General features: G+C 37.6%; 2 protein-coding genes across 8 annotated transcripts in view; one reads left to right on the forward strand and one right to left on the reverse strand.

Annotated features, from left to right (window-relative positions):
- INTS9 (integrator complex subunit 9) overlaps window positions 1-7,625 on the reverse strand; it is a 110,241-nt gene extending 102,616 nt beyond the window's left edge. Inside the window, exon 1 of one of the 2 annotated variants that reach the window (XM_077769692.1) lies at window positions 7,543-7,625. In XM_077769692.1, coding sequence (XP_077625818.1) covers window positions 7,543-7,551 — 9 coding nt within the window. In that variant the 5' untranslated portion in view covers window positions 7,552-7,625. Of the gene's footprint in view, window positions 1-7,260; window positions 7,336-7,542 lie in introns of those variants that run through there. The other variant, XM_077769693.1, reaches the window with a different exon arrangement.
- Window positions 7,626-8,265: 640 nt separating this feature from the next.
- The window catches only part of HMBOX1 (homeobox containing 1), a 178,746-nt gene continuing 171,100 nt past the window's right edge, over window positions 8,266-15,911 (forward strand). For 5 of the 6 annotated variants that reach the window (XM_077769701.1, XM_077769694.1, XM_077769696.1 and 2 more), the window contains exon 1: window positions 8,266-8,353. The gene's annotated coding sequence lies outside the window, so the exon portion shown is untranslated. The remainder of the gene's footprint in view (window positions 8,354-15,911) is intronic. The other variant, XM_077769695.1, reaches the window with a different exon arrangement.

Here is a 15,911-nt window from a genome sequence, read left to right on the forward strand (position 1 = left end):
TGTACCCCAATGTTCATAGCAGCACTCTCAGCAATACCCAAAACATGGAAGGAGCCTAAGTGTCCATGAACTGACGAATGGATCAAGAAGATGTGGTTCATCTATACAACGGAATACTACATGGTAATGAGAAAGAATGAAATCTGGCCATGTGTAGCAACATGGATGGACCTTGAGGGTGTTATGCTGAGCGAAATAAGTCAGGCAGAGAAAGATAGATACCATATGTTTCCATGTATAGGAGGATTAGGAGGAACTTAATGGAGGACCATGGGGGAGAAGAGGGAAAAATAGTTGGGGAGAAGGAGGGGGGCAAACCATGAGAGACTTGAATGCTGAGAACAAACTGAGGGCTGATGGGGGTGGGGGAGACGGGAAGGGGAGTGATGGGCATGGAGGAGGGCACTTGTTGGGATGAGCACTGGGTGTTATATGGAAACTAACTTGACAATAAACTATTTAAGGAAAAAAAAAAAGAAATGAAAACTGTCCACACAATAGTAGCCCCAAAGTGAAAACAACCCAAATGTCTATCAAATAGTATATGGATAAACCAAATGGCGTATACTCATACAGTGGAATATTATTGAGCAATATATGCTACAACATGGGTGAACCTCACAAACATGCTAAGTGAAAGAAGTCAGACACAAAAGACTGAATATTGTAGGAGTCAATTTATATGAAATGACAAGAAAGGGCAAATCTAGAAGACAGAAAGTAGATAAGTGGTTGCCTGAGCCTGGAGGTAGTAATGGGGATTGACTGCTAATGGGCACAAGGGATCTTTTTGGAGTGATAGAAATATTCTAAAACTGGATTGTGATGATTATTACATATTTCTGTAAATTTACTAATACTGAGCCGCCCAGGCATCCCTCCTCTACATTATTAACACTACTGTACCCTTTAAATGCATGAATTCTGTGGCATGTAAATTATACCTCAATAAAGTTGCTTTAAAAATGTAAGAGAAAAAGGTAATGGTTATAATAATATCCTCTACATTAAAAAAGTTTTTAAAATGTTTATTCATTTTTTGAGAGAAAGAGAGAGCGCAAGTGGGGGAGTGGAAGAGAGGGAGGGAGACACAGAATCTGAAGCAGGCTATACAGGCTCTGAGCTGTCAGCACAGAACCCGATGTAGGGCTTGAACCCACAAACTGAGAGATCATGACCAGAGCCTCAGTTAACCGACTGAGCCGCCCAGGCATCCCTCCTCTACATTATTAACACTACTGCTTCTTTACTCATTATTTCCACATGCTGGAAAAACATATGGGAAAGGAGACTTATTAAATTAGAACATCTAATTATGACTTCCTCTATTACACTGAAATAAAAAAAATGCAGAATATCGTATTTCAGAAAAGAGAATCTCTGCTTGGGTCATAAATCTGTAGAATGGATTATGCAAGACCTTTTATTATTCACCTCCCCCCTACCCTTTCATAAACATGAGTAATGAAAAATAAACTGTACCTTAAGGGCAAAAAGGGTGTTCGTTTTGCAATTCCTACTAAAAAAATCACTTTCTTGAACATCAGCTATCTGATTATATATCCTTGAGAGAGCTAAAGTTCATTCAGTTGTGCTTTCAATAAATTCAAATGTTTTAGACCTTTCGGGCATTTCCTTCAGATATATGGTCAATCAGGGACAACGGAAACTTCCTGTTTTTCTCACAGTAAAATTGCCACCACACAGTTCTTAGACTTGATCACTGAGTGTCTTGGGGTTTTCAAACTGACTCTTTTCTTCTTACAGTCTTTCCTATTTCCCCTTCATCCTTTTGCTTTGCAGCCTTGCCTTTTCTCATGATCTCTGCAAATTCTGACCCTTTTCTTAGCCCTTCCTGATATGTCAAGTTTTAGCTTCATCTTACAGATCATTCTTTTTCTGGGGATGATGGGGGATCTCCTGTCATTTACACACACCTGGCCTGGTTGCCTTTCCAGTCCATTTGATCCCACAATACCGCCATCTTAATTACTACACTCATGTATCATTTTCAAAGCCATCACCAAAGATTCCTTAAAAAATTCCTTTAAAGATTCTTATGACACCACTGTTTTATCTGAAGAAATGTGTTCCCCTTTCCAGTACATTTCCCACATCCATATAATACCACTATAAGAATGTTTTCCTAATTATAGCTGAAGTCTAAGAGACAAGAGGCTGTGTGGATTGATGAAAGAAAGTTGCATTAGGAAGGCACATAGTAAGAGTAAAGAAATAGATGACACTGTTGGCATGGGGGAGGAAATGCATTCTAATACACTACTGGTACAATGGTAAACTAGCGGGCAAGTTGGCTATAATTGTTAAAATTTTAAGGCATATTCTTGGGTATAATTAAATGCACTGTTTGAAAAAAATACTTTAAAACTAATTTAAAATTAAAAAAATACTTGAGCCAGTGCCTAGTGACATCTCCACATCAGGAAGTTCACTGTAATACTGTTTGAATTGCACCAGTAGGCCACTAGACATTACCTTCCATAAAGGCACGGAGTAAATCTGTTTTGTTCATTGTAGTATACCCAGCACCTCGAGCAATGCACAGAGGAGAAAGGTGTTCAGGAAGATTTGTTGAATAAATAAAAGAATCATAATGGAGATCTGAGGGGCAGTTTGTGCCTGGGTCTCAGTTGGTATTTAGCAAGCCAGGAGCAAATTTTCCATTTGGAATACTGTATTTTACTGAATTTCATGCTACACTCCTGGCCTTTGTCTGCCAAGTACACTCTGCTGATCATCAGAGAAAACGGTAGCAGGATTTGAGTACTCAAAGCAAACCAGTCACAAAACAGATGTATTACTGCAGTTATATGCATCACTAATGATGTCATTAATGCTTATACTGAGAGCCAATATAACTATTTCAATTCAACCATTATTTTCAACTATCATTGCTGGAAAAAACCCATCATTGGTACACTTTTATTTTGCATTAAGTATAAAAGATTAATTCTTCATAGTAACAATTATGACTTTGAAATACCCCAAATATCCGTTTTTATCTCAGAGCATGGCTGAACGAAGTAAGTGACTTGGCCTTATGTTACACGTCACTTTCAGTTTGAGGAAAGAAATGAAAAAAAACCTATCATACCAAGGTGTTGATAAAACATGACCTTCCTGAAGCTCAAAATGATATTACATCAAAAAGACACATGAGGGCACTCTAATCAACCAGCAAAAAGAAATAGAAAAGCTAGTGAAATCAGGTTGACATTTTAACAAACAGACCAAAATAGGTTAAGTAATAAGCATTGGTAAAATTGTGAATGTTGGTAATTTATAGCAAAAGATTTTCTGTTCTTTACCCAAGTCCTAAGAAGCCTAAAGGATTTTGCATTTCTGTAAACTGGAGAAATAAAGTATCACTCTAAGATCCAAGTAAGGATTAACCACACACTTTCCTAATAATTTGTTACATTGACCTTGGGGTAGAATTTGCCCCTTTCAAGCAAAGATCTTCTAGATCATCTACAATTCCACTTGGTATTTTATCTGTCTTCCACTGGGAACAGTCCATTAATCCATTTCTTTGCTCCATCTGTTTTCCTAGGAGAAACAGTGAATGAAAAGTTTGAGCCTTCCCCCAAATGAAATTGCACTTTGCATAAAGGAGCAAAGATCACTGAAGAACATCTCCTGGCCTTTCTGAATTTTGAAATTTATAAATACAGCTATAGCATACAATTTCCTCCATCAAGTTAAAAAAGTATAGTATAACAAGCATTTAAATAACTTTCCTTTCAGAACCTTAACAAGACAGGAACAATAACTACAAAAAGCCATGGGCTCTGAGGAAATCAGGCTCATTCACTAACGATGATCACTAATCTTAAAGTCATGTTCAAATTTGTGCCTCAGCACAAACAATCTTTGGCGTCAGATGTAAGAATTAAAATGGAAAGTATGAAAACTTTGAATGCTAAGTCAACCTAATAGATTTTGGTTGACTTAATAAACTAGAAGATTCTCTTCATGTCTAGAACTATCTATAGAAAGTATGACACATGCTGCATTCTTGAACTGCTTCTTTTATTCACTTTAAACTTCATCTATTTGAATGACCAAATTCCTGGATATGATGTTCCAAATTAAATTTGTCAATGTATTCAGTAGTTTTTTTGTTCCACAATGTTTTTGTTAAGGACCCTGATGAATTCTAGTTTCTATCTTTTGCTGAACTGGCCACTGAGACATAGTCAATGAGGCTCAGTTTATACTAATAACAGAATATGCTATAAAATATGTTGATTTAGAGGCTACACTTCCAATTTTCCAGTTCCTTAAAAATGATTCTGGTTAACTGAAGGTGCCAATAAAATGTTTTTAGTTAAAGCCACCTGAATACTGCATAATATTGTAGACAGTCATTAAAATCCTTTGAGTTAGTATCTAAGGAGGAGATATCCAAAGATTACTTTATAATGACATCCATGGTCTTCTCTTGGGTGTATGAAAAGCCACCAAGGGAGTGATGTATAAAGTTAGAGAACTATAAATGGTATTAGAGGATAAACTGAGCAGTATAAAAACTAACCTGGGCACTCAACTTAATTGGCATGATATGCTATGGACCCCTTCATATTATCAAGAAAGTTTCCCAACTTTAATTTTTTATCAATAATCTTTTTCAAAGATCTAACTTAATCACGTTTGAAGCTAATTTTAAGGGGAACCTGGGTGGCTCAGTCGGTTAAGCATCTGACTTCAGCTCAGGTCATGATCTCACGGTTCGTGGGTTCGAGCCCTGCGTCGGGCTCTGTGCTGACTGCCAGCTCAGAGCCTGGAGCCTGTCTTCCGATTCTGTGTCTCCCTCTCTCTCTCTGACCCTTTCCTGATCACACTCTCTATCAAAAATAAATAACACATTAAAAAAAAAGAAATAGAATCAACAAGATATGGTCATATTGTGCATGGGGAGGGTATTTTGGGAAGTCATAATCTCAAAAACTTTATTGAATGTGCTCAATAAAATATATTTCTGTGTTTCATGATATAAATGTAAAAACATGACTTATTACTACATTATTCCTGAACCAGCGCACAAAGTTCAAAATTTTAGGCCATGGGATAATCAACTCTATGGGAGGCATGACCCACAAAAGAAATCTAACTTACCAAGTGTTAAAGTTTTTGAAACTACTTTGCGATGTTGATAGTAATTTTTCCTTAAAGATCATCTAAAAATTACCAAATTAGTTTTAACATGTAACACATGGATTGAAAGTAAAGAGGGAAAGGGGCACCTGGGTGGCTCAGCTGGTTAAGTGCCCAACTTCAACTCAGGTCATCATCTCACGGTTTGTGAGTTCAAGCCCCCTCATCGGGCTCTGTGCTGACAGTTCAGAGCCTGCTTCAGATTCTATGTCTCCCTCTCTCTCTCCCTGCTCCTCCCCTGCTTGCATTCTCTCTCTCAAAAATATATAAACATTTAAAAAAAAAAAGGAAAAAAGAAAAAATGAAAGTAAAGAGGGAGGGACTGGGATTATAGATAGAACACTTCCTTTTCCTATGAGGCATATTTTGGCTGTTAAAGAAAAAAATTTTTTAATGTCTCTGTCTCTCTCTCAGAATCTGAAGGAGGCTCCAGGCTTTGAGTTGTCAGCACAAAGCCGGACTCTGGGCTCGAACTCACGAACCATGAGATCATGACCTGAGCTGAAGCTGGATGCTTAACCAGCTGAGTCACCCAGGCACCCCAGGCATATTTTGATTCTTAAAGGAAGAAATAAGTTACTACTTTTGTTCCTTTCTATGTTTTCACATTTGTAAATAAGTTAAGCAGGAGGATATTATGAACAAACCAAAGTATAGGTAAAGTAAACCTTGGCTCTTTGATACTCTCAGTTAAATGAGTTTTTAACGGAAAAAATGATTCACATTTGCACGCCCTTCTCACCAAGCACACCAAATGTGATTTATCCTTTATTGAGGACACCTGGTCTGTGTTCCAACCACTTAAGTGAATTTCTTTTGTACCAATAACCTGAGCCCTCTTCATGGAAGGCCCTGGCCTACTCATCTTTCTTATCAGTTTAAACTGATAAGAAAGCAGTCTTGTCCAGGAAGCTATCTCCCTCCTGTCTCCCACCCCATTATCCTCTAATTCCCCAAACCCTGAACTCGCTCTTCTTTTACCATGAATGTAAATAATGATTATAACTTTGGCTTTCCTTTCTATCTTTTTCATTAAATCGCATACTTGTTTAGAGCAAGGCAGTGACTTTAAATTCTGCATTCTCGGGAGCCTGGGTGGCTCAGTTGGTTAAGTGTCCGACTTTGGCTCAGGTCATGATCTCAGTTTGTGGGTTCAAGCCCCGCATGGGGCTCTGTGCTGACAGCCAGCTCAGAGCCTAGAGCCTGCTTCAGAGTCTGTGTCTCCCTCTCTCTCTGACCCTCCCCTGCTCACACACTCTCTCTCTCTCTCAGAAATGAATAAAACATTAAAAAGAAAAAAATAAATTCTGTGTTCTTAAATGTTTTACACACTGACCTAGGAGCAAATTGACAATCAAGGTCTACTGATCTGTACCCTTCTCCCTACATGAACAGGCTGAAATGGAAGCAGTTTTGAAGTTAAATCTACTTTAATACTTTCTGACTTCTTTTCAGAAAACAACTGACACTTCAGAGAGTATATGTCTGTAGTGTGTGTGTGCGTGCATAAGGGCACCCATGCTTTGGAAAAGTATGTTCAAATAAGAAAACAAACCTTTTGGTTTTGTATAAAAATCACAGAAAGTAAAGCTTGACAATACTTGGCTGCAGGAACACGAATTTTAAAAAGTTGAAAAACGGCATCTCACACCTAATTATGCTATTAATTCCATACAGATAGAATACACTAGTTAGATCTATGTACAATACGAGTAAAATGGCCCAAAATAAAGGTCTTGGAAGCTTTTCTATAAGCCAAGTGTTTGGGTTTTGAGATGCAAAGACTTTTCCAGATATACTGGCATGTTTAACCTTGGCTCACGCAGTTTCTAGGTTGGTATACTTCCTCTCAGCCCACTGTTACAGGATTTAAGACTCAAATCCTCCAAGATCACACACTGACTTCGTGTCCCTCTCTGAATTCCTAGGGCAGTTAAAAATCTATAGCACAAACTTTAATAAGTGGTTACCCTCTGCTCAATAGTGTCTACTCATTGCTAACCAAAGCCGCCTCAACAACGGTGGGGAAAAACGCTAATCAAGTGCCTGCAGCACGAAAGCAGTTAACCTATTAACACTCACGTGGCAGCTGAGAAATCAACTCCGGCTCGTAAAGCCCAACCTTAGTTTGCAGTAAAAGAAACGCGACAGAGTGAACGACTTTAACCAAAGCAACCCGCCAATGAATGGATAAGATCTTCGGGCAGCTGGTGGTGAGGGGTGGGCGGAATAAGAATCAAACCTCCTCAACAGCCGCTTTCCTTGGTCCACCCCACTTTCTGCTTCCCTTCCCAAAGTGGAAACGACGAAGTCTAAAAGGATATGGCATCACCTTTGTCCTATGACCTAGGAACGGAGACTCACCAGTTTCATACTGGACTTTTGGTTGTTCAGTACCAGACACTCCACTTCTCAAACGCAGAAAGCGTCTTCCGGTTCAATCCCTGCCACCAGTCAGCCGAGAGCATCGCGGGACATGCAGTCCTTTTTTTTTTCTCCACGCCCCCTTCTTGGGCATGATGGGAAATGTAGTCATCTCTCCATGCATCATGGGAACTGTGGTCATCTTTCTTTTTTGTCCCATTCCTCTTCAACGCCTCCCTCGGTCAGCTCAAATTCATCCTCGCCGCCAATTCATCCTCCCTCTGCACCCCAGCATGATATCATGTCCCCTAGCCGGGCCTGGGACCCATGGTATTCTGGGATGTGTAGTCCTCATGGCTCTGGCGCCCCTTTCCCCTCCTCCCTGAGGGAAGGCGGATGGGCGCGGGACTTGCCGGGATCTGTAGTTCCCTGGGGCCTCTGGATGCCAAGTTTTGAGCTTTTACTCAAGGGAGGCAAGAACTACAACTCCCAGGGCCGCCCGGCTGCAGCAGGTGGGAGCGGGGCTGTTGATATCAATATGGCGGTTGTCAGCCAGACAAAGACAGTCAGTCTGATGTGATTGAGACAAGGGAGGTTTTCAGGGGGAGACTGGGAGATAGGGGCCTCCCCTCCCCCTTCTCCTCTTCCTGCGCCGGCCTCAACCCCTCCCCAGTCCCCTCCTGACTGGCGCCCCACGCGGAAGACACCCCTCCCCCTCCCGCATTCCCCTCCTCCCTGCCTCAGCCTTTTCGTACTGGGACGTTGGGGAGGGGGCTGTGCCGGGCGGAGAGAACTCAGCAAGGATTCTGAGGTGAGTCGAGCGGTTTTGAAGCCGGACTACCTCAAGTCTCTTTCCTCGCTTCTTTCTCTTCACTTTTTTTTTTTTCGAGGGGTTTTGGGGAGAAAGTGAGTGGGCTGGGGATGGGTCTCTGAAGCGGCCCGATTGAGAAGAGCGAGGAAATTGGGGCTTCCGAGTGGGTAACCCGAACGCAGGGTGTGGGGTGGGGCACTTTGTGGGGGGCGGTAATTGAAAGGCGTCGGCTGCTCCCCAACTCTTTTCTTCTGGTTTCCTCCACTGTGGGCGGAAGGTTTGAATCCTGGAGGTGGGGTCTCCTGCTTGGAGTTTAGGAAACTGTGAGGTGAATTTGAGGTGTGTGGGTTTGTTTGGGGTTTATAACTGTGTTTTAAACTGTGTGACGTGTACTTGTGTGATATGTTAGTCTTGAATAAATGTCTGTAGATAGGAAGTTAGATAGCTGGAGTCATAGCTTTTAACTGGGCCTGGCCAGAGAAGCGTGCGTGAGGTCCGAGTCCTGGACCTTTGGGCTGGCGACGTGGTGCGGGGTAGCTGGGGTTAGCAACTCGTTTGTGTCCCATTGCCGGCTCACACTTCTCCTCCCCGCCTCCGCCCCCTCCCCTGGACAAATCTCCACCCCAAACTCCTGGCTGAAGAATTTTAGAGATGAAGTGGTTTGGAGATGGAATTTTGCATCCTTAAGTCCATAGATAGGTGGGAAAGGAAAAGTGTTCTTAATATTTTATTCCGGAACCGTGTTTTGGTTACACTGTTGGGGCTACTTTGAAAGGAGTCCTCCACCCACCCTCACCCCGAAACAGTAGGTAGTTGTATCTTGTCTTCATGTTAAATGCAATAAACATTACTTAAGGTTCGGGGGTATGCAGTGGGGGTCTGAAGTGCTGACATGTGTATGCGTCTCTGTGTGTCTACTAAAGACCTAGAATGACTGTTGTGTATCTTAAGATAGGGAGACTTATTTTCGTAGTAGGAAAAACTGTTGGAAATTATTTGGGGGCGGGGGCAGTAGCAGAAAGGCGCCGCTTGTATTTTTCTTCTACCCCACCCTGTTCTGTTTCGGATTTGTCTGAAAGCTGGTATGGAAGAGTGAGGAAGCATTGGGTGAGTAAAGGATGGAAGGGAGTTGACATGAAAGATACTATACTGTGCAAAGTTGAATGGTGTAAAGTGATTGCTGCTCTTTACCTTGAAGCTTGTAGAAACCCTTTTATATCTAATAGGATAGAGTGATATGACTAGTTCATTTCTCTGGGATCCTTCAGGTATAGAAACCTCCGTCTTCCTTTCTCTCCTTCCTTCCCTTCTTCCTTCTTTCAGTCCTTCCTTTCTTTCTTGGCATGCTACATTTCTCTTCCTGGATGGACATGATGCCTCCTGTGCCTGTTTATTTAGTTTGTGCTAATATGATTGTGCTTTTTGTGGTTTCGCTGTAAAACGCATCATTAGATGAAAAGGACTTGCATTTGTTTTTGTTTTGCATTTATGCCACAGGTAATTGTCATATCAGGATTGAAGTGCATTGCATTAAACTAATTTTAAAATTGCACAACTAAGTTGTTAGATCTAGGTGAATTGGAATATTTGAATTCTGATTTTTTTTTCTCAAGTTTAAAGTAGAGTTATAAAGGCAAGAGGATTGCAACATCTTTTTTTCTCACAGTCTTTAATATTTAATAACATTATACCAGGAGAATTTAAGTCCATATGTTTTGTAGTTTTTTCAGTCTAAAATTAAAATTTTTCACTAATCTTTTTTCTGTGACAGTTGTGTGTGTGTGTGTGTCTGTGTGTTGTGTGTTGTGTGTAATGGACCTTTACATAACTAAAGGAATTGGCATAATTGCTTTTTTAACTGTTGAGACTAAAAAGCATTTACATATTTGGCTCCAAAGTTATCAATTCTCGAACCTATGAGTAAAGGATTACATAAAAACTGCAAAGTCCATAAGAACTAAAAAGCCACATAGGTACAATATGTAGTTTTATGGTATGTCTTATAACCTTTGATTTGAATTTCTGCAGTTGATCATTCACACAGATATGCTGATTATAAATATGAGGTGGTATATATATTTAGAATGACCTGAATAGAAAAAAAATTGATGTCTTTTAAATCTCAAATTTAGTATATAAAATATGTTGATACAAGGCTGAACCTTTGGTATGTTATAGACTAGGATTTCCACAATTTTTTTGTTTTAATCTTCTATCTTAACTTGAAATATTACTTTCCAAAAACTGGAGGAAAATCCTGTATAATTATATAATAGAATATATATTTGCTGAAAGATATATTTTTAGATGTAGTTCTTAGATGTTCAATATTTATTTTAGAAATAAAAAACTCAAGTGTTTAAGAGTTGGAAAAATATTCTCTTTCACCTCAGATTTTCTGTTTGTTTTCTTCCGTGGAAATGCAAAGTAGTTACTGGGAAAAGCTTTCACTAAACTTTTTCTGACTAGTAGTCTGGTTGAAATCACTAAAGGTTTAGTAAACCGAACCTATTCCTTGCATTTAGCGGAGGTGATTCTGTTGCATTTTAAGCACTGAGCATTAAAATGATGTAAAGCCTTTACTGCAGGTTAAAACATAAAACACTGTCAGCATGTGGAAGTCATATGGTTTATGAAAAAAGTAGAAAATCAGGGCATGGTGCCTGTCCAGCTTAAAATTTCATCCCGTAACTGTGAAAGACACATTTATTTTAATATGATTGCTTCTAAAAATGTTGCCTGTATTATGGGAAGTTGAGAATCCAAACTGTTTTTAACCAATCTGTTGCTAGTTTAGTGTACCGCATATCATGAATACTGTGGTTGCAAATGTGCATCAGGGAGCCTTTAGGGGTCGGCTGTATGTTGAATGTCTTTCCTGAGGCTTCATTTTCACTGCTCTATGAACAGATATCACTCTTCTTAGCACAAATCCATAGTTGAAGCATCATTAGGAGAATTGGTAGGTTATAAAATATATTGCATCATATCTCATCATTTAATCATTTTTGAAAAATAGAAGTAAACAGTTTATGGCAGTTTTTGTAGTATCTGTTGGAATGGCATTGCTTGTTTCAGTAGACTTTGAACACATTGGGGATATTTATACTAAATTTGTTCATTTGGGGTCTTTTGTATGTTATATTTAGTCCATCCCACTTTTAAATGTTGCAGACAGCTTCCATGTTTCCTGTAAGACTGTGTTTGCTTTTCTGGTTCATTTCTTTGCAGCTCTTGCATCTCTTATTTTTGTCTACAGATCTTGAAACTCAAATTATTTCTCTTGGAAATTAGAAATTTACCCTAGGATGTCATTTTTCATAAATGAAAGTTAGTGTAGCACTTAGCCTTTTAAAAATGTGAACATTTATAGGTAAACTAGAAAGTGCTCAGTGAAAATGTGTTAAATTTGTTTGTTTTGAGCACCTGCTCTATTTAGGTTTTTTTTTTTTTTTTTTTTTTTTTGGCTTCCAGAGTTAATTTTGTAGCTCCCTTTGCTTTTGGCTGGATTTTTCTCTTAACTGCTGGCTTTTCCTTCTCAATTTAGTAGAACTTTAATTTATAAAAAAATTGTTACGAGTGGAAATCACAGCTTGTCTAGAGTGTCATATAGCTACATTTACATATGCACTCACATAAAGCACCATTATGTTTGTTTATATATGAAATCGGTGTATATTTGTGAGATGTACAGCCTGTAAAAAAGGAATCTGAACCACAGATAACAGGAGACCACACAGTGGCTCAAACTAGAAACCGGAATAACTACCACCATATGCTGTCCACATTTTAGGAGCCACATTTCAGTATCATTATAAAGCATTATTCTAACAGATTCTGCCAAAATCTGTTTCTCTCAAAATGGAAGCTATTGGTATTGAAATTTTTCTCAAAATAATATTAATTAATATGTGACTTAGATTCTTAGGTGCAGCTGTCTCCCCACCTGACCCTTACTGGTCTTAGGGCCCATCATGAGTACAGAGTAAAGACTTTTCTAATTGATTATTTGAGTTATAACTTTTAGAATCTGTTAAACTTAATCCAGTGCTTTAGATAACTTGTTTTTCTTGATCTTAGATGAAACAAGTTGGAAATTTACTATAACATTATCTTGGACACTTTCCAAGAGCATTTAGTTACTGGAAGGCTTTGGCTCTAGCATAGTTTTACCCTTACAGTGGTAATAAGGTTGAAGTTACAGTAAGTTTTTCCAATAGTTATTATAATTCTAATGCAGTACTTTATAGATCCTTGACTTGAGGTACAAGGATAGCATTTTTTATTTTTGTTTTTTTCATTTTTCATTATTCAAAGGAGAAAAAACTATATTTAGCTTTGAAGTTTTGAGTTATTTTAGTTTTTTTTGAATTTTAAAATAGGTGTCCATAGACCCTTTCTTATAAATGATTAGATGATTCTAATTTATTCAAAGGGAATTTAAGTTTTCTTAAACCTTAGAGTGCCAATTAGATAAGAATGTTTACTAAATTGCACATATTCTTTGTAGCTTCTCTGTCTTATGTTCAGTGATGGTCTGTGTGTGGTTTATCAAAAACATTTAATGGCTCTCTTTACTGCATACATATTAAACAATTAGTGTGGTGTTGCCAAGGGGCAGTAATTTTAATGTTATTAAATAACAGTAATTTTAATAGTTATAGTTTTCAGAAAGGGAAAGTCAAATGATGTGGCTATTGCTGAAAGGAGGATGACCTGAGACTAAATTTATCTGCTTTAAGATTTTGATAAAGTAGTGGTGTGATTAAAATGTGAAGCTGTAGGGTTGGGCCTAGTCAGTCAAGCCTTGAGTCATTCTGATTCTCCACATCCAATCATAGAATCAAGTTGATTTTACATCTTTTGTATCTATCGGTTCACTTCTTTTCATTATATGCTATTCCCTTAATTCAGGCCTGCATCATTTCTGTCTTGCCACATCAGTCTCTTAACTAATCTTCCTGCTTTCAGTGTTTTTTCTTAGTCATTTTTCACTCCTACTGAGAGGTCTTGCTAAAACAAAATGTGAATTTGATTGTTAGCCATACTTTGCCTGTAATCCTTCAGTGGCTCCGCAACATTTCAAATAAATCAAACTATCATGCTACCTGTGTCCCAATCCTGGCTTTGCCAATTACTGGCTATGTGACTTTGGGTAAGTCATTTAATCTGTCTGTTCCTCAGTTTCCTCATCTGTAGAATGGAGATAAATAGTCCTCACTTTATAGGATTTTCATGAGCCCTTCGAGTGCTGTTAAGTCCCTAGAATACGTCAGGCATATAATAAATGTTAACTATTATCTGTTATACCACATATTTTGTGTTCTGGTTCCTGCCTTGTATTTTATCATTATCAACTCCAGGCCCTATGCCTTTGCTCTGACAAACTAGTGGTAGGCCAAACAAGCACTCTTAAGCATAGATAGGGAAGGTGGGTTATATTATTAGTCTGTAAGGGTTACAATTGTTAGTAATGTCTTCAAAAATAACAATTTAATCGTGATCTTTAAAACCTATTGCTGTATAAAAAAATGATAGTATATTCTGTTGCTTTGGCTTCTGTTTGTCTCTAAATAAAAGGCACTATTAGATTATTGCCTAATTCAGACAATTTAAAATGTATTTTTTTTACCCTGTTAATACATTTTTATGTTTCTAACTTAAATTCTCCCTTGCTAATCTAACTTTTTCATCTTCTCACCTAACTTCATGAAAGGCTTTTAAATCTGTATAGTTTCTTTCACTTTTTTCCCACAAATCCAGATCTCACTCTATTTCAGATTTTTTTAACATGGCTATAGACACAATTGAGTAGTTGCATTATATGATTTGGAAGCTTCTTTGACAAACAGCTGTTTTATTTATGTACTAATATTTACACTTGAGGTTGGGTGACTAGTTTATTTCCACTGCTTCAATAGGTTTTCCAAAGTGGTAGATGATACATGTATGTTGATTTATATTTGTATCTCATTTTTCTCAAGGAGGAGTAAGAATGTCCAGTTTTACCAAATTGAGACAAGAATAAATGTTACCCAAAACTATGGTACAGAGACAGCAAGATGATAGCTAAGGTATCAGTCCAGATAAAATGTAATTTTTGTAGGAAGCTAAATTATGACTATAGTTTGCATCTAGTAATTTAGCCAGCATATACCTTCATGGAACATAATTGTTCATTGTGGAGAATATGAAAATAGCTATTCTGAATATTATCTTTATTTGGTTGAAAATCCATTTAGTGGAGTTAAAGGTAGCCTATGTTTAGCTTTACATAGTAGCTGTTTAGAACCATTCAGGACAAGAAGATTTGCTGTACACTCTGTTGTCTGAGGAAGACCTCTCTCAGAAGGTGGCGTGATATTATTTATTTGAAATTCTATATCCTCTTTTCCAATAAACTCCCATTTTCCTCCAAAGGTTGTAGGTCTAAGGTTAAATAAAAATATCTTCTAGATTTTTCCCTTCAAAAAAGTACTTTTCTTTAAATAAAGAATAATAGTTTAAAGATAAATCCATTTTATTTGAATGCAACACAGGCATCATCCAACCTGGTCTTGCCTAAAACAAGGAATTATTTAAACAGTACAAGTTTTTGGTTACTTCCAATTTTAAGTTCCATTTTCTGAAATAGAATGTCTTAGTTGACAGCATGTCAATTAAGTGACTTCACTATGTTATTGACATAAGTTAATGTAAGTTTGTATGTATAAAAGATTAGGTCTCTGTTTTCTAGTTGACTAAATAGGCTATTTAGGTTAATGTAAAAAATATTTATATGGTATTTTTGTTATTAAAGTAATAAGTTGTTTGCTTACTCATTTATTTTGAATTGTTATTCATTTTGAAATAATTGTAGATTCACAGGAAGTTGCAAAAATAGTAGAGAGGGCCCTGTACCTTTCACCCAGGTTCCCCTAATGGTTACATCTTATGTAATTATATTGGGGTATTAAAATCCGGAAATTGATATTGGTACAATGTATGTTTATAATTCTATGCCATTTTGTTATGTGTGGATTCTATAAGCACCACCACAATCAGATACTATTCAAGAACTATTCTGTTATAAAGATTGAGTAAGCCCTCTCTTAGTCATAAATGTTGTTTTGTCAAGTATAACTAAGGAAGGACATCAATTATTGGATTAGTAATTTCGCTCTTTTGCCTTTTGTAGTAGTTCAGAAATTCTTTTGGCACATCTTGAAATTTTGTATGGAAAGTTCCAATGAAACTTTCTTGTGAGAATTTAAAAATTGGCAAGCTTTACTTAATTGAGGATTTATAATATTAATACCCATTAAACTTTTTAGTAAAAGTTAGTAACCTTGAAAATTTTGATAAAGTGCAAGATTTAAATGAATTCAAAGCTTAAGTGCTATATTTCTTGCTAGACTGGAAGTATGCTAGAATCTGTATAAGATAACCAAAATTATAATTATTTTGATGTTTGGTCTTTAAAACAAACTCGTTTGTTAAAAAACAAACTTGTCAGATTAATTGATCGTGAGCTCATGTCGTAGTTTTATTTTGGATTTGTTCTATAAGAACTCTCTTC

Source organism: Crocuta crocuta, unplaced genomic scaffold (assembly GCF_008692635.1).
Source record: "Crocuta crocuta isolate KB4526 unplaced genomic scaffold, BGI_CrCroc_1.0 scaffold551, whole genome shotgun sequence".
Taxonomy (NCBI): domain Eukaryota; kingdom Metazoa; phylum Chordata; class Mammalia; order Carnivora; family Hyaenidae; genus Crocuta; species Crocuta crocuta.